Genomic DNA, 24,195 nt, shown 5'->3' on the forward strand with positions numbered 1-24,195 from the left:
CCTCCAAGATACTGAACATATTGCTGCCCAGAGATGGCTATCAGTTAAAATGTCATATTAATCAGGGTTTCACAAATCACCCAAATCCCGTGGCAACATTCAGATGTTTCCAAGTGAATGACCTTGAAAAGGAAATGGTTTCAGGGTCATTCCAAGCACACAACCAAGGAAAGAGCTGGGGGCTGGCAGAAACAAACAAAAGAAAATAAGGAAACAAAGAAACAAAAGAAAATAAGGAAACAAAGAAACAAAAGAAAATAAGAAAACTAAGTTCCTGGATTTTAAAAGATTTACAAACAACAGTTTTAATTACCAGAATCAGTGTGCAAATGATCAGACTTGCAACAAATAGACACATCCTGAAACCGCATTCTGAATAACCAGACATGGTGGCATGCCAATGACTTTAACACACTGAAATACCTCTACATTGTCCAAATAAATCAACCAGTCGCAGGCTTGCATAAGTGAAACATACTTCAACAGGTTTTCTAGCCCAATCCAGTCTTAGAGCAGGTCCAGCTCTTCTTCAGCCACCCTTGACAAATATGTGTATAACCTGGTTTGTGCAGGGTCCAAGAATGACACTTCACAGCTCACCAGATAACCTACTCGAATGTTTCTCTGCCCAAGGCATTAGGATTTTTTTTATTAGTATCTAATTATAACCTCTGTGTTGCAATTTACACACATTTCTTGTCCCATTTACTGAGGACAAGAGGAAAAAAACCCTTAAGATCTTTCCCCCACAGAAAATGTATTCAAAGAATCACACACCTCACTTTAGTCTTTCCATTGTTAACATAAAGACCTTCAAAGACCTGACATTCTGACTTACAATGATATTCATTTCTCTCTTCTGGACTCTTCCCCTGTTTCACTCTCAAACTGTGATGCTCAAAACTGGATGTGAAGAGCGAGCAACTGTACCTTGTTTTAGCAAAGCTCCATCTAACCAAGCACTATCTGCAATAGTCTTCAATAGCAAATAGTTAGGGAATAAGTTAAGGACTAAACAAATAGGTAATACCTTCCTGGAAAATACAGCCTACTTAAACTCTAGCAGTTTACTGCTTAAGAGTTTTCTTGACCAGAGAATACTTCCTATATTTCTTGCTTAACAATGGTTTTTCGATTTAATTTGTCCTGTAATTCCCTCTAGGTTCCCCCGCTATGAAAATCAAGTAGCATCAGAAGAACAATGAAAAATGTTTCCTCCTGCTCCACTATGATATCCCTCTTATAGTGCAAAAAGCCCTTGCCTAGGTAAATTTCCCCACAGAGAAGCCCTTTCACAACTGGGGTCACCACTGCTTCCCCTCCCTGCACCTTTTCAGCTTAACAACATCTTTGTTGCTTCTTTTTGAGTTACAACTACGACCAGAACTGCACATGGCATTCCAGGAATGGATGGGAACATTGTAAGTTTTGCTTTCCTCTGTTTTTCTAGCACTTCTTAGGATTCAGTTTACTATTTCTGACCACTGACATTTCCACAGAACAATCATTATAACCCCAAGAGCTCATTCATGTGCCATGACAGACAGCTCAGAAAAAAACACGTGTAAAATTATGATTCTCCCTTCAGATGCATTTTGTTAGATTTATCTCCATGCAATTTTACCTGGCATTTTACCACTTCACTACTCAGTACAAGGACCCTCAACAATCCTGTGCTATTGTCCTTCATGCGCTCTCAGGGATTTAGCCTCATCTCTCCACCTGGGCATCTTGCTATGCACCTCCTTTCCCACAGCAGTTACACACGTGTTGAGCGGCATGATAAGGCTCCACCAGCGACCGCCTCTGCAAACCCATCGCAGCCGCCTCCTCTCCTCTTCCTGCTCTGCTGCTTGCTCAAGGGTAAGAGGAAAGACAGTCACGTGGGCAGTTTATTTTTGTTGAGAAGCTTTTCAGGGACTCTATTAAATGCCATTTGTAAATGCAATTAAACTACATCAATCCAACCTCCCTTGCCCACATGCTCACTGGTCCCTTCCAAGAGCTCCAACAGATTTTAGATTCATGATTCTTTGCAAAAACTGCTCTCTTCCCCAGTATATCACATTCCATCATGTGCCCTCAATTCTGTTCTTCAGAACAGTTTCTACTCGGTTGGCTGGCACAGACATCAGGCCTACTGACAACAACAAACACAATTACTCTGTGGATTATCACAGTTTTTGTGAAGTACATGGTAGAGGGCACAAGAACTATAACAAACTGTACTGTCCCTCAGCTGAGCAACGCTTGAGAGAGCCAAGATAATTTCCAGATGTCTCAGTATCACAAGATACAAAGACGGGGTAATGTCAACTTTAGCTATGTCTGTATCTTCTGTTTGACTAAAAAAATATAATATAGAAGGAAAGACTTGGTAAGCTTATTTTTCCAGGGAAAAGTCTGAAGGGGGCAAAACCATAAAATTGATATAGGAGCCTGCATTCAACAAGCATCCTGACTGTGGGTAACAAAAAGACAGACTACAGATAGAAAGCATCACATAAGCAGCAACACTATTCAAAGGAAGGACTGATATAAAAAGTATTGATGGAGAGTCATCTGACACCCCAGCATCCCAAAAAATGCTGTCATGTAGTGTTACAAAACAATTCTGTTCCAGGGCACATAAAAAGAGGAGACACTAGTGATAAACCATCCTTTTAGCAACACACATAAGATGCACTCCATTTGCTACCCACAGTCATAAACTAATGTGATGTTCACTGAATCTCAGGAGCACAGAAACTTAACTGACCATCATTCAAATCCAATCAGTGCATCTATTTCAAAGTACAATGAAGAATTCATCAGTTAATCTATTTAGACTTCACTTCCAAATTTAAACATAAAAAACGTAAAAAAAATAATAATTAACAGCATGCATATTGTTATATATAAGAGGAGTCAGAGCATATCTTGCTTTGGAAATTAATGCATTGGAAAATAACAGTCACATTCATTTTGCCATAAAAGCAACCAAATCTCATGACGTTACAGACCTGCCTGGTCCAGTACCCCATCACTGACAGTGATCGACAGCAAGTGCTTAGAGAAGACTACAAGACAGAGGCAAACATGGATATACTTCCTCAGAATATTTCCTCAGCCTGCAATGATTTGTACTCCCGCAGCTGCCTAAGTTTGTAATTCATAACAGTATATTTGATAGCCTGTGATGAATTTCATTTTCCAAGAATGTGTCCAACGGATTTCAAATCCATGTACAGTACTTAGATCCACAGTGCCCTGTGGGAAGAAGTTCCATATTCTGTGTGAAGCTGCAGCTTCTTGTGCCTATCCCTGTCAAACTGAGCCAAATTAGTTCCTTATCCTTACAGCCAAAGAGCGCAATTAGCTCTCTACATATGTTTTCCACGCCAGACCCTTTTGAAATCTTAGGCAAATACCCCTTGATCTGACAACATGCCACTTTTCATTTTGTCAACTGATCTGCAATCCTGTCTACCAACACTTCAACCTTAAAAAAAAAACCCAAACCAAAAAATACCTCACACAACCCCAAAACCAAAAAAAAGAAAAAAGCCCAAGCAAAATGAAAACCCTCCCCTGAGTTAATAATGACACAAAGCAATGATACAGCGGTTTTGTTAGTGCTCTATCTGCCCCAGCTACCTCTTTCACTTTTTCTCCATCCATAAGTTTCATAGATTCTCTGGTATCCTTCTTTCCTCTTGATGCATGAAAAAAAATTAACAGCGTTTATGGCTGCACCTTCATTGTATCTTCTCCTTGTACCAGCATGTTAATATTCAGATGAACGTTCTACACCTACATTAACAGCTTCTTTATTTATGTCCTACCACCCCCACTGGGTGCTTCCCAGTGTCTCCCCATCCCTATGTCAGAGAACACCGTGTATACTTCCTTCATATCACCTGCCTTCCTCTGCAGCCAGCCTCCCACAGCCAGTCTGTTCCTCTACCAAAACTTGTGCTTAGTCCCCTCTCTCACTTCACAGGTTTCAAATCATTCTTATTCCTTCCCCCATCAGATATTTCAAAGACTACTAACTCAGTGAAAGATGACAAGCTCTGGCCTCTCACACCCTCCTTTCCCTACAAATACCTATCTTCATTTTCCTCACTATAACCATTACTGATGCTTTCAGCCTGCTGCCTCTATCCCCTCTGGGGGCTGCCACGATCCTTCCTCTTCTCTCCTCTGCAACACCTATCCTTTGATGCCTTCCCTTCCAAAAGAATACTCATTTTGTTTCAGCATGCTGCTTCTCTGGGACAGATGCCTACTCTGTTTTTGAAAGAGCACCTGGCATGCTATGGGCATAAACAGACAAGTAACTGTAGATCTGATATCGAGATTGCAGCTATGTTGACACACAGCAGACACAGGTTGGCTGTCTTATGATGAGCCATAGTGAGACCTGAATAATATAGGATCTTAAAAGTCACTAATGGTCAAGAAGGCCACCCAAAGCCTTACCTTCTCACACCACGCAGCCTTTCGGCGAGTTACAAGCTTATGCAGTTGGTCACGGAGTGTCATTAGGTCTCTGGATAATCTGTCAATTTTCCCAGTCAGACTGTCAGCCCAGGGGCAGCATGAGGTCACCTTTGGCAGCTCACTTCCCTCTACATGACTGTCCTGGGACTCACGCATATTTCCCTCTTCAGCCATATTATCTAACACAGTTTCCTAGAGGAAAAGCAATAAGAGTTACTCTTCATCAGAAGCAGAAATTGTATGTCCCCCATCCTTCTGGTAATTCATCCGTAGAAATTCACCTCTGCCATCTCAGTATACAATTGCTCCACAATTTCAGAGTTATTTTAAGAGATAACCTCCTCAGCTCACTTTAACATATTTCTATGTTAGCAGAAAACTTATGCTGCTAATCTAGCTTATTTTAGAAAGCACTGAATACTGTGAGATAGTTCATGCTTTAGTGCAGTGAAGAGTAACACTCATGGGACAGAGATCATTACTGAGGAAGCTCTACATATGCTCCTTCCCCTCAAACTCTGAGGTTGGATGCATTTCTATAGTGTTTTGGAATGACCAGTAAGGAGGTACATGCTTACACTGTTCAGGACAGCCCCATCTGGTACGTGGCACAGCGAGCTATAACACCCATGAGATCACCTGTGCCCATGTAAAACTGCAAATTGAAGAAGGCGGCCAAGAAATCTCTGCCCAGGCTCTGTCAGCTCTACTTTGACCATGAGCGCGTAGCTGGTTCTATAAGTAATTCTTCAGCTGCCATCAGAGATAGCAACTGTTACTTGAAATACTAAAAAAACCCCACCAAATAACTTCAGAGTCCTTGAAATGCACGCATCTGTATACACTGTGAGCACGGATTATGCAGAAACACAGTTTTCAAGCCAGGGTAGCACAGCATAACTAAAAGACCCAGGCCTCTTCACTCAAAGAGTATTAAATATTTATTTCCATATCGTTATCAAGAAGACATTAAACAGGAGAGGTCATAATCTCTTTTAAGGACATAATTTACATTCAAAATTATCTTTAGAAATTGGAGGAGCGATATGAAAACAGTGAGGAGAAATTCAGCAGTTGAGCAGCATGATCTACACACAGGCAAGGAAAAACCAAATGCATAATTAATGGCTCAGCAGCCACACCACTGGAAGAGACATCAGAAAACCAGAAGTCACCAATGCTGTACTGTTAAAGTCAAGCATCATTTTAGAAAGTATAAACACAAGTCTCTGTGACAGAAGAGCTCTGACTATAACACTGATATACAGGGTGAGGCACCTGAAGTTAAACACAGACAAATGTGAGGGAAAGTCCCATATGAGAATAGCAACAGCCATCAGAAGTTTGATTGAATGGCCTACAAGGAGACATTGAGAGAACCAATTTTGTTAGCCTAGAAACAGAACTGGGAACACAGCGACATGCAAACAGCCTTCACTTATATAAAAGATTGCTATAAAGAGGATGGGAATATTTTTATTCCCCTCACCCCCTCTTTCTCTTCTCTGCAGGTAGGTTAAAAACTCTGGCTTCATGCACAGCAAGAGATTTTTTGGCTCATACAAGAAAAAAAAAATTAGATAACTAAGAACTGCAAAAGATATCTTACAAAACCTCCCTTCTTAGCAAGCATCAGAACTGCAAACTGCCACAAAGGAGTGCTGACCCCAGCAGCTGATGTTGACCAAAGGTCCAGCTCATGACAACACATATTTTGGACACCCACAGGCTAACAAACTGCATGGTATAAAACAAGACTTTTGTTGTTGTTGTGCGTTTTGTTGTTTCGTGTTGTTTTTTTGTTGCTGTTGTTGTTAATCTGAAATTCACTGAATGACAGAATTTTAAAGGAACATTACTGCAGTCACAACATTTGCTGTAGTTATGTCTTGCTGTCACGCTCCTGCCTACAACCACCAGAAAGACCTGGCAGTAGCCATGCGAGCACCATCCCAGCCATGAGAGCAGCAATGTAAATCATGGGTTAACTGGAAAGAGAAAACTACTGTATCGTCAAAGCACATCTCATTCCCTTATGTCCTACAGCATCCAGGAATAACCACCATCATCAGCAAAACAAAACAAAAGAATTCAGCCTATTGAATTATTGAGAAAGAAGTGCCAGTTAGGTTTTTGCATAGGACTTAACTCCAGGAAGCACACTAACATTCACAATACTCACCACACTGTTCAACATGTCAGAGACAAACATTTTGGTGGATACACTGAAATGCCGTAACATTTGCTGTTACATTTTGCCTATTTGGAGTCAGGCTTATGCTAGCATTGATGCTTTCCAAATAACCATAAATTATAGACATGTAAAGCAAAAATCTCTGCATTGGAATTACCCTTCAAGACAGGTGATGTAATTTTACGTTCTTTGCCTTGCTTTCAGTGCAGAACAAGGCATATGGGCAATTAACAGTCAGCTCACTGATTCTCAAAATTTTGTAAACTCATATGGCTAATGTGGCGCTCTGAGGAACTATTTTCAGCAGCTGTGAATGGGCAAAAGTCATAGAGAAAAGTGAGATGGATGGTACCGTTTACACTCACTTGAGAAATCTTCAGATGCACGAAGAAAGGCTTATTGATTTTCTTGTGATCATTCAACACAGTTCAAGGGGAAATCGACAATGTCGACACCATTTGCCTAAGAAAAATGAAGCTGTTTTCAATATCAGCTGCTTGCAAATTTAGTTGTTCTCAAGTCTGCAATAAAGCTTAGAGGCCCTCTTCTGAAAAGCCATTTAATTTTAAGAAAATGTACGATTGCTGTGTTAAAAAAACATTAAAGAGATGAAGATCAGACATTTTCATTTGTGTTAACGATATGAAATTCTGCCACTCTGTCCTGCAATTCCTCAGCTTAGATGAGTGAGTCTTATTGAAGAAAACAGAAGAATGAAGGCAAACTAAGGAAACATGCCTCACTTTACCAAAAGCTTTCTTCCTTTTTTTTTTCCATATGCTGTTGAACAGTTGGTTTGCAGCATTTATTTCTGTGAGAAGGGGCCTTTGGAAGTGGTCAGCTATGCTAGAATCAAGAAAGCTGCATCCATCAAAATCAGTATGATTCATTACCATCCACTGCCAATAAACTGGTTCCAGTTGCTTCCACTCCAGAAAGGCTTCTAGTTGCATGGTTTCAGACTCCAGAAGCTGTAATAGCTAGAGAAAAGGAGACAAAGGAAAGAAAATCAGGTAACATTGATCACTTGTGAACTAAATGAAATGTGTATTTGGTCTGAAGAACAAAAAGTGTCAGTGGTACACAGGAAACATCATGTTCCTTCACATAAACACCGTAAAACCAGCTGCAGAAACATGATGTGAAACATTTTTCCCAGCATCTCTGATTTGTTACTCACCTCAAAGGTACAAACACCACCAGCTTTTATATACATAAATGTGAGTTTCCATATTGTTTTAAGGGATCAAAGAGCCATAATTCTGATATATTAAGGCCTAGATGTGTGGCCATCTTCAAATCTACATTTCCTGACTACCAAAATAAGCTATGTTTCTCCAAGAGAATTTTTTCATCTATCCATTCACTCATATATATCAAGGCTGTACAGTCTATAAACACCTTCTCTTCCAGGCCACGTACAGCCTTCTCTCAGCTAAAACTTACGTAGTTGGCTTTGCTCCCTTACCTATAGAAATCTCAGACCTCCAGTATCCCCTGTCCTCTCTGCCTTTCCCCCAAAACCTTTCAGCCTTATCCAGATCACTCAAACTGAGATGATCTCCAATGCTCTGAAAGCAGCATGAAAGAACTCCCTTTAAAAATGTTATGTATTTTATACATTGTCTGATCTGCTGCATGAGAAATCCCTCCCTTTACCTAAGAGCATATAAAGGAGAGAGGTTATGTTATAGGTGTACAAATTATAATTTTTTCATAAACATATACGTAACATGCCTGTATGCACACGTGTGTATGCAGAAAGAGACATCGCAAGACTAAATATTTCCATATAAGTAAAACAAAAGTTCTTGGGAAAAATGACAGATGAACAAATTAGGAATAAATCAAGAGCTTACCAACTTTAACAGTTTCAGTACTGGCCATATATTTGAAATGAAGAATTTTAACACCAACCTGACACCAAAGGCAACTTTTTAAGATGACAAATAACAGTATATAGTCTCAAGGAGAATGGTAAGGACCAGATCAATACCAGTTAAACCCACCTTATATAGACAACTATCTTCTGCTAGCTTTGTTGGGTTTAGTTCTTACTATATAACATGGAATTCAAGTAGCTGCAAAGCATGAGTTGACTTTGCAATTTTATTCTGCAGATATAACTTTAAGATAAAGACATCCAAGAAGGGAATGTACTTCGCAGGACTAACTGCTGGAAATTATGAGCAGTTTGCTCTAAAACACTGCTGGATCCAAAATACAATTATTACACATTTGTTCACAGAACTAACACTTGGCATTATGCTTAATGACTCTGCTAGTTTCAAACTCAGCTGGTATATGAAAAGTGGAAGAAAGGGTTTCTGTCTCCTTTTCTTTTCCATAGGTATATCTACAGCACAAATGGCTTACATTATGGGATCTGATCCTGGCAATAAAACCCAGCCAAAAGGTTGATTAAATATTCAGGCAACAGCTAAGTTACTTGATTTTAAAGTAGCTTTGTAATGTGGTCATGAACTCTGTGTGACTGCAGTATGAACGTGTCTTGTGACAGCTGAAAAGGGCTGAAGGTTGCAATGGGGAGCTTTTCATTTTAAGCCTTCAAAACCAAACAGAAAATCTTAGCAAAAGCAAAGTCATCACCTTTGGTTTAAGTCTCACTAGAAAAGCTCCTGAATATTAAAAAAGCCATATGTCACTTGCTTTCATTCCCCAACTGAAAGGAGATGATTCTGAAACTTCACCAAACCTCTAAATGATCTGTTGGAGTTAACTAACCTTACAGCAACCAAAGCTTTCTAAGCAGGCTCCTAACCTCAAGCCTTTCAGGATATTTTGCAATTTTTCTTCTTTTTCTTCACACCCCCCCCCCCCAAGCTGCTCCATCGATTACACAAAACTTGAACAGCTCATTTGAAAGCATTCATTTGACTCACCTACTCGTGGCATCCTCATCTTTCAGTAAAGTATTATCACCCTCTGAAATATCAGACCAGCAAGTCTGTGCTAAATTGTTTCAGCCATAAATCAGCAATGGGGTGACTATACCACTCATCTTAGGAGGACAGTTTTCAACCTAGTTGAAGGACTTAAAGCACTGTTCCTGGACACCAACATCCTCTGCCATCCTTTAAATGGGCCTTGCAAGACTCTGATGTTATTGCAGCATGGAAAATAAAGCAGAATACAATAAAACCTATGTATTACAAATATCCTTGAGATACCTTAGCAAAACCACAAAACCAAATAAACATTCAAGGCAGGGACAGGGCAACAGATTGTATGCCTGCATGCCATTCATGTGGTCACAAGGTCAGGCTCCACATGACCTAGGGTGACAGGCTCTCACTACCTGCACTTATGAAATGAACATCTATCTGGATCAGTGAGTTTGAGGTTAACGGTGTACATTTTCTTAGGTCACTCGTTGCAGTCACAGCACAGCCGGTATTTCAGCTGTATTTGCAATAGTGGAAACTGAAGCCCAAATTGTACCTCTGCATTTTCCCCAAATACTGCTCCTTTTCTCATTCATTTAACATGAACAACAGTTCACCCAGAGATGCCTTTATATGTGATAAGCAGTTCCATTTCTGCTGCTACATAAACATCTAAAAATGTAAGACAAATTTGCACACTGCAACTAAAGCTGCCTGCTCATTTCCAATGACCTAAGGACCCAGATATTGTCACGCCTCCTAATGAAATTTAATGACTAATATCTGCAGAAAAGCATTAATTTTGTCTCATGAACAAAGCGAAGCAGGAAGTCAAAAGTGTGCCTCACGTAGATATCTAAGTCATGCTTATGGATAACGCATGAAAATTGTCTTTCCCTCCTTCATTCTTCTGGAGGAAGTTATTGCTCTAAAATACTTACACTGAGATAAAAAGTAATGACAAATTCAAATCGCTAATCTCTGTGGAGAAGTAATTCCATAATGAATGCTGAGAGCAAACACTTTGCAGTAACAACTTCTCTAAACCATTGTAAAGAAATCATCACTGGTGCAAACAATTTGCAAGCAACAGCTTTGCTATAGAGGCTAAACTGTGCTTAACAGAGCTGTCTCAGAGCAGGCTGCCAGGAAACCTCAGAGTGATGCAGAAGAATGCGAACTCTGTAAAGAACAAGACCTGCTTTCTCTGACATGTGGCTGTGATCTCCAAAGTCAAACATCAAGCATCCAACACAGCTCATGGACCTCAGGAAACTTTGGGAACTTCAGCTGCAAAAGTCCTAGGTGACCACATCTTCTAAATGATTTTGGATACCCAACGAAAGGCCAAAGTTGAGTCCTCTATGGTACCCACAAATCTAACATGCACCAAAATCATTATTTGAACATATTTCTAATTACTTTTTATGTTGAGACAGCAATCTTTTTCATATTATTTACTAGCATACTACTAAATTCATTAATGCCTGTAGACTGTTACAGAAATCAATATTTAATAATTTGCAGCATAATGCATCCTTTTCATAAGCTCGGCTCCAGAGAGCTCCCCGCAATGAGTATTTAATCTCTGATGTCCCCAGATCATAATTCAAGTACCATATCACTGGCAAAAGTACTTTTAATCAAAAATTGCTCTGCCTAAATATTCAGAAAATCATCCTACTGTCAAGACAAAAAACAGTCTTTCAGCAATAAATTATGTCTCTTGGCTCAGAGACAAAATACTGCTGATTCATCACCTATTCACGTATGACTGTAGATAGAAAACTTGCACTGGACTCCAGATCACCACAAACCTCACTCTCAAGGCTTGAGACAAGCTTAGACAGGGGTGGCTTAGTGTGAAATCTTATATGGGGAAAGTATTGAGACTATTTCATACTTTTATTTGTTTGGTAGGAAATTACTTTATCCAACTGAAAATTTGGTAATCCAGATACAAGTTCTGAATATGTAGCAACCAAAAAAATGCAAAGAAAGGAGTAAACACTCATGAAAAAGTTACACAGTTTACATTATCAGAAGTAAACCATAATTGGGATTAAAGCTTTAGAGACCTAACCAAGCACCAGACGAAATAAAATAATTACAATACAGCTGCTATCAATACACAGCTCCCTTATGAGAAAACCCAGCATTCCTTGACAAATGAGAGCCTCTTGGCAGGCTGGCTGTTAGGTGGGTGACATTTTGTTTCAAATGGCACATACTGCCCAAATTGCACATTAGCAGAGATAAGTTTTGAGACCTCCTCGCAAAAAAAGCAGAGAAAATCTTGGTATCATGAACATCTCAGGCTGGGACAAAAAAGTAACACTGTAGGTGGACACGCTCAGTGCTCCAAGATTCAGTTTCACATTGCGATTTATTGAGAAGCAAAGCTCATTTAAGACATTCCCATATACCTCTTGAAGCCTGAAGCAAAAATAAATAGGCCTGAAAACTAGAAAGTCACACTGGAGTAGTATGAAGTACAAGCAGCTGAAGAGCAAAACCCAACAGACCAATAAGCAGCCTCTAGCCACAAGGCAAATAAAGAACTGAAGTAATTTCTCTGCCTGTGAAATATCACTGAGGGTTGAGACACAGCAGGAGAAACATTCTGCCACCCAACCATCACAAAGCAGATGGATCAGAAAGGCTCCTCAGTGACAAAAAGTGCATGAGAACTTCTCCCACAAGCTATGGACCCCATCGGGACCTTCACTGAAACACTATCAGGGACGGGGGAAGGTCCTCTGTAGCTCCAGAAGCAGGTATTTCTGTGTTTAGTGAGCATCATCTTTTCTGGAACTGTAATGCTTTGGGTTTGGGGGTTTGGTTTGGTTTGATTTTGTTGGTGGGGTTTTTTGTGCTACAAACTGAAAGGAAAAACAGGATTTGGATCTTTTGCTGAAGACAAAAAACATAAAAATACAAACCACATCAGCTTTGGCTGAAGGAGTGTAATTCCAGATGCTTGGATGTGTGCAAAACCTCCAAACACCTAAAACAAAATCTGTACCTTTTCCACTTGCCAACACCAGTTTTATATCACCGCAGCTTGAACGTCACTTGAGCTATCTCAGTTTTACATTGCTGAGAACAGGGAATCAAACCACCAGTTAAAAACTTAAGTGACAAAAATCATCATTATAAAACATAATTACTATTTGTGAAGGGATTTAGAAAACAGCTGTTTAAAATGAAACTGAAAGAAATGGAATTTAAAGCAAACAAAATGAGGCATTTGGCACATAAAAATTGTACCACAGCTTTCACATTGATAAGCAATGAACTGGGATGTACTAACAATGACATTCACTTGCCAAGCAACAGGTCAATGAATGGACCACTTTGCATTTTTCCCTGTAGAAATGTCAGATATTAGAACAGGGAAAAAAGATCAGAAAAAAGAAGACTGAAGTGCAAGTTTTACACTTTGACAGCCAAGATCAAGATGTATGAGAATGGAAAAGGTACGCATTTTCTTCCCCAAAGGTACCACCGATTTTGGGTGCCTAACTTGGCATACCTAAAGAGCCAAATTTTCAGAAGTACTAAGTACCTTTAGCTGAATATATACTCAATTATGCACATCCAGTAGGTACCAAAATAAAAATCACACTTTACTTCAGAGAAATCCCAGCCAGAGGATTTCAAAGGAAAGCACCAAATTGTATCGCAGCACTGCCTGACAGCTGTTTATATTGTACCGCCAACCAGAACCTCCATGTAGCTGATGGCAAAAGAAGACCATTATTCATCTGCCTTTATTCACAGTTTCCGTACACAGAACAAAGTATTATCAATACTCAGGTTTTTTCCTCCCCCCACCCCCCATACTTGCCCATTTTCCTATATTTTGAAAAGACCACAGAAACACACATAGAAATCAAGAGGAATAAGCAATTCCTGATTTGCTTTTTAAACTTACCTAAATTCAGAATTGATGCTATATTTCTGAACAGTACCAATATCCTGGTTTCCATGTGCTTACACACTGGATGGTACTACATCGTGAAGAAGCGCTAATCATATGAAGAGCATTTCCTTTTCTTTGGGTGCGTGCTATGACTACTAATTTCAGCAGGGGAACTAACCCTCTAGGTTTTACCCTGCTCACTTTATTATTCCATCCATCCTTGCCACCAGCTTATTATATTCACCTACTGTGCCCTTTCTTGACATTCTCATTTGGCATTTGGCAGTGAAGAGACAAAAACAGTACCCTTACACCAAGCCAAAGAAAAGCCTGTATTGCAAACACCTCCTAAGCCAAGGGGTTGGCCTTTTTTCTTCCCTTCAGATTTAGTACTTTCTCTTCAAAATATAGCGTTATGTAGCACAAGTTGTACACAGGAATGTCTTAAAACTCCTGTTGAGGGTATGGGTTCACCCATTCTCAACTGAGTACACCAACAGACTGCCAGTCCCAGCCACCACACGTAAGGCTCCCAAGCTTCCTTTTACCTCAACGTCTCCTCCATGCAATAGGGGCTCATAGTCATATGGCAACTACCTTCTGATGCAGACCTTCCCACAGATGCCTGCCAGCTCTCTGCCACCTTCTTTGCCCACTGGCCTGTAAGGACTAGGTGATCCTTAACCTAAGACTGAATGAGCACTGACATACAGGGCTTCCCAGTTCTAAGGGACAGCTCATCAAAGACAGAGCTACGTGGCTTCACCTGCACTCCCAGGGCACCATCAGATGGACATCATGGCTAGGACTGGCTTGTACAGCATCCACAGCAACAGAAACGCAACCTCTGAGCACTAACAATTATAAATGTAAAACAAAATTTAGCTCTCCCACAAAAAGAGAAAAAGAAACATGAAGACTGGCTTCCACCATTGTTAGACCCAACAGCACACGTAATTATCACAGATTTCATTCTAGTGAAACAATGAGTTTAAGAAGTTATTCGATATGGAGACTAGTCTAAGCTTGCCAACTTGATATGAATAGTTTCTCCCAATCTAGCTGTTCTTTGACAAGCCATCATAGCCTACCATGCATGCAGGTATTTCACACATTTTTAAATATGCATTATTGACTAGAGACACGACTAATTTAAAGTCTGCTACAGTCTCCCTTATGTCAATTAATTTCTCTTGCTAGGCTCTTAACACAGTCCTTTAAATTAGCAACAAACATATTTTAAAAGAAGCACAAATCCGAAACCACTTGCAAAGCATGAGTAACAGCTGATTGTATAACTCTTATTTCCTTGGCTATTTAAAAAAAAAGAAAAACTACCTGCCAGTGGAACTAACATTAAAGGCAAACTGCACACAAAGTTTAATTTTACAAGGCTATAAAAAAAGCTTTACCTGTCTTCTCCTTGAACCGCATTCTCACCTCTGAAAAACACAGTTTACCTCAGCTTTCCAGCAACAGCTCAGTTGTGACCAAAACTATATGAATTTAACACTAGTTTCTTTCTTTAACTAGCACAAGGCTAGAGAATGCAACAGTCCTGTTTTGCTTGACTTTCTGAATGGGCGTGTCTTTTAGATGCAGCTGTGAATGCAGGACAACAGAGGTTGCAGTGAGGGATCACAATATTGTCATAGCTCTGGGGCACTTCAGGAACAGCCTTCATCAACAGACGTATTTTGGTACTAGACTGACAAGCCTAAAGTCTCTTTTCCAATAGAAATGGGTGATTTCTCTTTTAGATGAAAACAACAGTAAAACTCCACAAGCAAAGATGCTCTGCACTCTCCAGTGGCTACTGAAAGCTTCAAGACACAACTGAAAATATGGGTTGTGAGTTTTAAAGTTCCTCACCTTAACATTTTTTCCCTGAGATTTAATTTGTTCCCTCAGGACCTAATTTCCCAGCTAAGATCCACTAGGCTGGACCACTGAAACCCTTTCAGACTCCATCAGAAGAGAATGGCAGCAAGTAAGCAACTCTCACTCTGAAGTCTCCTACCAAGGGAAGTTAAGAAGCAGCATGACCAGGGTATTTCAATATGAATGTAGAAACAAGACACCTCGCACACCACGCATGCCCCTGCACATCAGCCACAGCTGATAAATGGGAATTTCATCATTTAGCTCACACACACCAGATATGATGCTGATACAACTTTTTCTGTAGCACTGTAAGGGACCATAGAGCCTGCCTGGCCTCCCTGTGTTGGCCCAAAGCATCACCTGAGCTGGGGCAGCTTGCTCCCACCACTGGGTTTGTTAGTACTTCCACAAAAAAAGGTTATCCAGTGCCAACTGATGACAAAGCACCTCAGCCTTGTCTCTCCAACTTACTAAATCCAGCTGCATTGTCTCAGGTGGAATTATATTATGTCACTGTCGTTGTCAGAGAATTCAAATTATGTTAAGTATGGCATAAAACAAGCAAAAGCACAAAAGCAGCAGCGAAACTCAGTATCATCCTATCAGTTTTTCTGTCATTGGCAATCACAACTAAGCATTCATATCAGTCAAGCCATAGAGTGCCATATATATCCACTGTGTCTCAGAAATAGCTTCCTTTCTTACGGTGTAGGAGACTAAGCAAGATATTGCTGCTACACAGTCCAACAATTTATGGAGTCCGTGATGAACCACTGCATCATTTTTCAAGGACCAAGAACTCTACATGCTTGGTCAATAAAATGTACTAAGTAATAACTCACCCCCAAAAAATGGTGATGGCAACTCCAGAACTGCAGCTCTATTAACTCCTCTTTTTTTTTGTATGGCTAAGTTCAACTGAAGGCAATATTAATGACTAATTGCAGCCTAGGGAAATTTTCAGATGAAGGTAATAATGCCATGAGGGAGAACGATTTGCTTTAGTGTAGCTATATAGTGCTGGTAGGTCTTCCAACAGGACACTAATCGCAGCTAGAGACCACCTTGCTTAAAAACTACCTAAAGAAATACTTTAGCACTAAAACTGTCTGGAAAAAAAAAAATAAAGCATCCATTCCAAGAAGGGGGACTCGGAAGTGAAACCGGGTACAGAGTTCAACAACTGCATGATTCATGGCTGCGTGACAAGCGAGCACTTGTCATCTGAAGATGCTCTCATGCTAATTACCATCAGCTGCCGAGAGAACCACACAGATGGCAAGGCACCGCTAGAGGTCCCTAATCCAATCTCCTTCTGAAAGCAAGGCGCTCAGGTTTCTGACCAGCAAGTCCTGAGCATCAACAACAGAGATGTCACTCCTTCTCCAGGATCTAGTTCCACGTTTTGACCGCCCTCATGGCAATTTTTCCCCCCTTGTACTTGGCGATCATTTCTCATGTTCCAGCCTCTGCCTGTCATTCTCCTCCTGTCCTAGTGCACCTCCAAGAAGAGCCTGGAGTGTGCTCCAGCCCCAACCACATCAGTGGCCTTACTGGACTTGCTTCTGTACGACACTGTCTTTGCATTGGAGAGCCCAAACCAGATACCTAGCACTCAGTGTCATGAGCACTGGACAGGTAGCAGGGCCCAGGGTGCAGTCAGCCTTTGCTGCCTGGGCAGACTGCTGGCATCTGGGCAACTTACTGTCCTCCTGGACTCCCAGGTATTTGGTTTGGTTGGGGTTTTTTTTGCAAATCTGGTTATTAAGCAGTCACCGCCCAGCCTGATGCAGGCCTTTGCACTAGCCTTTACTAAGCTTCATGAGCCTCATCCCAGTTCATTTCTCCAGCCCCTCCTGGTCCCCCTGAGTGGCAGCACTGCCCTCACGTGTATTCAATTTGGTATTGTTACACACTTCCTGGTGGTGTGCTCCATCCCATCATGCAAGCCACAAATAAGATTTTGAACAGTACTAGCCAAGAAGCTGATGTCAGAGAGACACCACTAATAATCAGGCACCAATTGGAGTTCAGTGGCCCAAACAATTTTCTACTCCCATTACAGCTCACTTATCCAACCCATCTCTAACTAGTTCGGCTATAAGGATTTTCCCTTAGTGATACATAAACACAGGCACATTCTCTGTCCTTGTCTTTCTCAAACTGCTTTAATTACATGTCTTTGCCTCCTTCTCGGATGGAATACTCCACACTGCTTTGAAAGGGAACCACAAGCAGGAGCTGAAGGGACTGCGGAGGTGGAAAGTGTCTGTCCCAGAAAAGGTGGAACCAAACCGGCTGGTAACAGCAGGCATCAGATGAGCAGAAAACCATCTGACACCACAGACAGTCGCAGGGAAGGAGAAACAGAGGAGATTGTTTTGATCATATTTATTCTCTGAGATTTAAAACAGTTTAGCTCCTGCAGAGGCTTCTTTCTCTCTGCAGCATGAGGAAAAGTCACTCCATATGTTTCTAACCTCTCCAACCTCACTAAATTAACTCTCCCATAGATAGTAATTCATCCCTTCTGTCATCAACTCCAAACACCCACCCTGACCCTCCAACCGCTTCTTGGCTCTGGACAGTCCCTGTCCGTCTTCCAGGCAGGATATGGAAGCCAAGCCCCGCTGCTTTCAGAAGGGAGCAAAACCTGCAACAGCAGCACAACAGGGATGACCAGGGAAGTTCGGAGAGGAATTCCTCTCCCAAGACAACTGGTCCACTGCCTGCCCCAACAGAGAGACTGCTTTGTGAAACAATACAAAGCATACAAAGGTAAATCATTCATATTTAACTATTTTTCAAAGCCATCCCTTCTAAAACTGACTTGAATCTGCCTTAGAAATACCAATATGTATTATCTTGCACAATTTGATTGCTCTTGCTTCTACAGTGCACAGCTGGCCAGATCCTTCCATTTTCTTAAGGATCAGGAACCCAGCTACAAGTAGACACTCTCTAAAAGCAGCTTTGAAGCCATTTGACCTCTAATTCTTCCTGATTTTACACAGATAACAAGGTTTGCATACACTCTGCCTCATTTTTGCAAATGATCTACCATTTCCAAGAGGTTTTAATAGCTACTATAGCAAGCCATGTTTTATATGATAAATGTCAGCAAATGAACTGAAAACCAATTGCTGTGGTATTTCAGAAGGAAAATGACATGGCAGTTGAACAACTCCTTCTGTAGAGTGAATCATTAAAAAAATGCAGGAATTAAATTCTTTGTTCCTGCCATGCAGCATGGGTGGGCAGCACATGCTGTCACTGACAGTTTCTTTGCTTTCTTAGTGCTTATTCTTTCCTTGCAATGAAATGTGAGAAGAGAAAAATGATACCTGAATCACTGAGAGGTTTTTGATTTCATTTTTGAAGTGTTTTCTCAAGTAGCCACTCTCCTACTCTACAGGTAATACATAATAACAACCAAATCACTCCATTTGCAAGACAGTATCCACTGCTACTCCAGTAATTGTGAGGAGGGGTTCCCATATACACAGCTGGAAGAGAAAAATACAACAGCTTTTTCCATTTTCAACAACCTTCAACATACCAAGCTTCAAAGCAAGGGCCTTCTCCCTCAAAAAAAAATCAACAATCATCCAATTACTGCTGGATTTTAAAGGTGATCCAGGCAGTGCCACTTAGAGAACAAAAACTCTTTAATGTATTGAAGCATCCTCACACACAAGGAAACTGAGGGTTACCCAGTATAGCTCATCCTCCCTGCAGGCTCTGAATCTCTACCTACCCCAGTGTAGCAGACTTCACTGTGCACAGTACCATGGCAGGCACTCTGCTCCTGGCATTGCACAATCAGAAGACCAAACCAGAGATTATCCAGAGAGAAAGAATAAATCTTTCAACAAACATAACCCATGGGGATTTAAAGCCAGCTCTTGCTCCGTTGTTCATCTTATCAGTATCAGGGCACCAAGGGGAAAGCAGTCGTCTAGGACACAGCAGGACCCTCAGGCAGGGTCAAACAGGCAGCTCAGACCAGCCAAGTACTACAGATGTTCTCCTGACCCTGCTCATCATACAGCAGCACAGAGGATATATTCTGTTTGAGCCTGCAGGTGCCCTTCATATTAAATCCGTTCTTACAAGCCTCCACTCTTTCTTGTTTGAACAACCACCATTAAAAATCAAGAACTCTGGATCATTCAGCTCCCTCGAGCTTTCTTGTGAGCCTGCAGGCCTCCTGCATTTAGGTGCTGGAGCCCCATGTATAATTCAATATGTTATCAGATCTGCTCTTCTCTGCAATATTAATGTCAGCTCCCATGTTAGTTCTCACCAATCTGACTATGATGCATGTAAAACATCTAAAGTAACTGTGGCTGCAACACCACCACAATACATGAAGTAATTTAACAGGCTAGGGGGAAAGCATCGGCTTTGACTGGCAGTGTTATTCAGAGCTCATAGCAGTAAGCATGTTTTACACTTTTAATACACAATCCAGCAAGAGGACTGCTAAGGTTAGAAATTTAAGCATTCAAACTTTAAAAGTGCCACAATTCAAGCTGTCTAAACAACACTAATTTGACCATCCCTTGTGTATAAGGTCTAGAATTACATGACCAAAATATTTCTCTCCAAAATCTGTCTCATCCAGGGCACAGAATGGCTGGTGCTCACTCCACAAGCTATTCCTTTTCCTTATAAATTGCATATTATTCTGTCTATTCTTCAGAGGAAAGCCATGGACTTATTTGCCATACATCACCCAAACCCCATTCTGAAGACAGAATTTTTATCTTCCACACAAACAAGTTCTCCTTCCTAATGACCCATGTGAGACGAAATGATAATATTATTGTCATTTTACAAATGGGAAATGAAAGCAGAGAGATGAAAGTGAAATGCTTCCATTTCTTGTGGTTGCATCAACTGGGACTTCCGAGACCTGATTTTCGGAGAATTTTAAAATTACCATAAAGCACTTCATGGATACACCCAGAGAGCGCAACTCAACAGCTTGCAGAAATGCTTTATGTAGTTTTCACTGAGTTAGTTCCTGAGCCAACGTAGCTCCTTCAGCTGAGCAGCTCAAGTGGAAGACACAAGGCAGCTGGCCCAGGCTGCATTAACATTCACAACTCTACTGGCTCTAGGATCCAGCCTAATGCTTCAGCAGAGCAATGTGCTGAAGGACCTATGATATCATCTGGGGTTAAATCTGACATTACTAAGTGATGCTGCCCGCATGCTCAAACTCTGTAGGAGATTCAAGCACAGGTCCCACCAAGTTCAGCAGCAGCTGGGAATACTCAGCATTTCCAGAAATCAAATCTCTGAGCATCAAGTTGTTCACAAAGAACGTGAACATCCCGTTGGCAGCCCACCATGGAAAGCCTAGCTGAAGTAACTTGCATTATTTAATGTGAGAACTGAAAGGTACAGAAGACTGCAGCTCTCCAGGACAAAGCTCTGCTGTCTCAGCTATTAAGGCTTCCTCCTCTTCCAACAATTTGCCCACTAATACAACTACTTCTTCACCTTCCTCAACCATTTTCTTCACCACGGCTCTGACCCAGAAACAAGGCACTCTGCTCTCCATCTGATATAATAGTTCTGGGATAAAGCATCCTAATAAACATGCATTGCACTGCAACACTGTACTCCAATTTAGACAATATCTTTGGTGTTTTTAGAAAGATATTTCTGAAAATTCCTCCCGCAGCATCAGAGATGCCCAGATAACTGCAGAACCATAATCTCTAGAGGTACCAGATATGCTTCAGACTCTTGGGTCAATAGACTAACTAGCAGTAGGAGTAGGTTATCCACCTGGACCACTGCTGAAAGGGGATGACGTTTTCCTGCAAGTAGGAAGTTTCTCAGAATCCCACAAGGAGCAAGACAGTGCTTTAAGTCTTAGAAAGACTCATTTTCCCTGTTCACAGCTCCCTATCCTAGTTCTCCTCTCTGGTCTTGACGTCCCTGCCCATATTCAGCCCCTTCTGCCACAGCCTCTCTTCAATGCCTCACTCAAGTCTCTTTCCACCCAGATAGTCTGAATTCTTTCACATCATCAGGGCCACCTTGCTTCCCTCACTGCCCTCATGCAGGCCTCCTACCCAGGGATCTCTTCCAGCTTCTGACTTCACTGAGCAAGAGCTAGAGCAAAGAGGCTCTCCACTGTCCATTCTATCCCTTTCCATCGCCTGTCTAGAGCCCAACTTCTGCTCCCAGCCTGCAGCTCCTAACACAGTCACGTTTCCCATGTTCTTCAAAGAATAATATTAGAATGGCTTAGTAAAAGCAAGTTAAAGACAGGAAGAGAGGAAAACCTGCATACTTTAAAAGGGCAATGCATTTGCTATTTTTATTCAGTGATGTGGCAAGCATAATGATGCAAATTCAAAAAACTTGTCATAATTGACCTTTTCAAAACATATGTGTCCATGGGTCTAACATCCAATTCATTGGTAAACCCTGAAATTCATTAAAGGTCAGCAGTTCTAGAACTTCTAATTTCATCATTAAAGTACTTAAGATGTACCCAGCAGCAATCATCAATGAAAAACAAACTTGCTTAAAATGGGTAAAAATTTTGATGTATTGGGTTAGAAAAACCTGTGCCTTAAAAAAGTTCTGTAAAAGAAAAACAAATGTTGTTGCTACAAAACCTATCAGCTTACCTGCTGTTCTGAAAATTCAGTGCCAGAATCCAAATATTCTGGTCATCTGAAGCCCTGTAAGCAGATTTATTAAGTGGTCAGGAGTCACTAGAGATTCAAACTAAGCTTGTTCTAGCAGTGCATAGAGTAAGTCTAAAAATCTCATTGTGTTCCAATCCTTTGGGGCTTGGCTGTCTCTTCTGCCCTACTGCTCTGAGAATTGTGTCATAGCTCACACAGAGCCTGGCATAACACTTAGTAAAGTGAATCTGCATGAAGATTTTTGTGGAGTCAAGACTCACCACAGAGGAATTTCAGACAGAACATGCGCAGAAAAAACAAAACGCAACAAATCCCCCCACATTTTCACAAAGCCTCACAAGCCCTGATGCAATTACTCTTGAACTTCCTGCTGTAGCATTTTTTATGCAGGGTCCACTTGAAAAATTTCAAGTATTTTTTTTCCTTTCAAGAAATTGAAAGACAATGACAAACAGGCAAAGCTTCCCTTAATTAGAACTGTAGTTACAACACGAAATGCTGATCCTGTTCCATGACAGAAATGGCAAAACCATGGCTTTAACCAAGGAAGTGAAGCAATGAACATATAAAAAGCTGAGTGCAGACCAAACAGAATTAGTTGCCAGAGCACTGCAGAAGGTAATGAATCTAGGCCAATTTATACCAATGAAGGCAGTTTGTCCTTGAAGCTCAAGGTCATTCTTTCAGAAAAGATAATTATTTTTTTTTCTGGAATTCGCATGCAGTGCAAGCCTTTGCTTCCTCAATTCATCTTCTACACAACAACATCACACACTGTAGCATGAATGTGACTTTTTCTGTTGGTATCTACACTGAGAATCGTGTTGGTTCAACTGCTTTTTGTACAACAGATGAAAGGACATCATAAAATATCAATGGTCCCCTAGTAGGCTCTTTGAAATTCAAATAAGGTTACATACCCTTCACCCCTACCATACAAGACGATAACAGGGTTGATTCCAGAAATACTACAGGCTAGCACAGGTCTGTGCCAATCAATAAAGTGACACAGTGTCAAGCTTAGCAGCAGGGTTTTAACTGTTTATTTTCATTTAGTGGCTGCCTGCAGTGCCTGTCACCATCAGGAACATTCCATGAAGTACCAACCAACCAGGAAAAGGACATCAAATATCACCTGAAACACAGCAGCTAGAATTATTCTGCCATAGGTACTCCATTTTCACCCAGGACAGTCAGCAACTTAGAATCCATTTCTGGAGATAATGCAGTAGCATTGCAATTATTCAGTAACCAGCTGAATAACTTGTATTAGATAACAGGCTTCACTTTTGCTGCTCTGCCTTCACAGACATTCCAGGAGGTGGTGCTGTCACTCAGGTGGAAGTGGACCAAAAACTCACATGGTGTTTGTGCTCTGAATATACTAGTTGATCTTACCATTTAACATGCCTATGCAGATAAAATACTTCAGCAGATCAGGAAGACTTTATGCATGAAGTGCACAAGCCCATATGTGCAGGCATATGATGCAAAGTAAAGACTCGAATTTCATGCAAAGTAACTAGAAAATGCATGTTCAATATTTCTGAAAATTCAAAGCCTACCAGCTCCCAATCTGAATGAACTTGTTCTGAAGAGAACAAAGCTCTTTAGTGCTTTGCATTAATTAAAACCATGGGCTATTACTCACAGGGAATAAACCTGTTGTGTAACCCATCTCTAGCAGCCATCTGGACACATTTTTTCAATGGAAACTGGCACAAGATTTAGGGTCCAGAATCAGCTTATCTTACAACTTGATCCTTTACCCCTTGAACATCACAATAAGAAATTATGGAGTTCCATCTGACTGAAGGAAGCAAGACACGTACACTGGCTTCCTTCCATGATACATGAACAGCCCAGAAGGCAGAGCAGTGCTATGCCTGTACCATCCTATTCCATCCTACCCAATCCCTGCTACATGGAGAGCTAAAGCTTACCTGAATTTTTTTATGGGCATGGAATTGACCATACATTATGTATGCAAAGTCAGACATTTTGTTTGCTCCTATTTACTTGTTACCAAGGACCTTAGTTCCTTAAGCCAAATATATTTCCTTTAAAATGTGTTAATGGTCAGGTTTTTTTTTTTCAAAAAATTCTAATATAAAATTATTAGAT

The 24,195-nt window shown here is 40.9% G+C and overlaps 1 protein-coding gene across 3 annotated transcripts in view; it reads right to left on the minus strand.

Moving 5' to 3' along the window:
- TEDC1 (tubulin epsilon and delta complex 1) overlaps positions 1-24,195 on the minus strand; it is a 77,482-nt gene that overhangs the window by 20,595 nt on the left and 32,692 nt on the right. For 2 of the 3 annotated variants that reach the window (XM_065673899.1, XM_065673898.1), the window contains 2 exons: positions 7,573-7,659; positions 4,465-4,677 (listed from right to left, as the gene is read on the minus strand). In XM_065673899.1, coding sequence (XP_065529971.1) covers positions 4,465-4,677; positions 7,573-7,659 — 300 coding nt within the window. The remainder of the gene's footprint in view (positions 1-4,464; positions 4,678-7,572; positions 7,660-24,195) is intronic. The other variant, XM_065673900.1, reaches the window with a different exon arrangement.

Source organism: Lathamus discolor, chromosome 3 (assembly GCF_037157495.1).
Source record: "Lathamus discolor isolate bLatDis1 chromosome 3, bLatDis1.hap1, whole genome shotgun sequence".
NCBI lineage: Eukaryota > Metazoa > Chordata > Aves > Psittaciformes > Psittacidae > Lathamus > Lathamus discolor.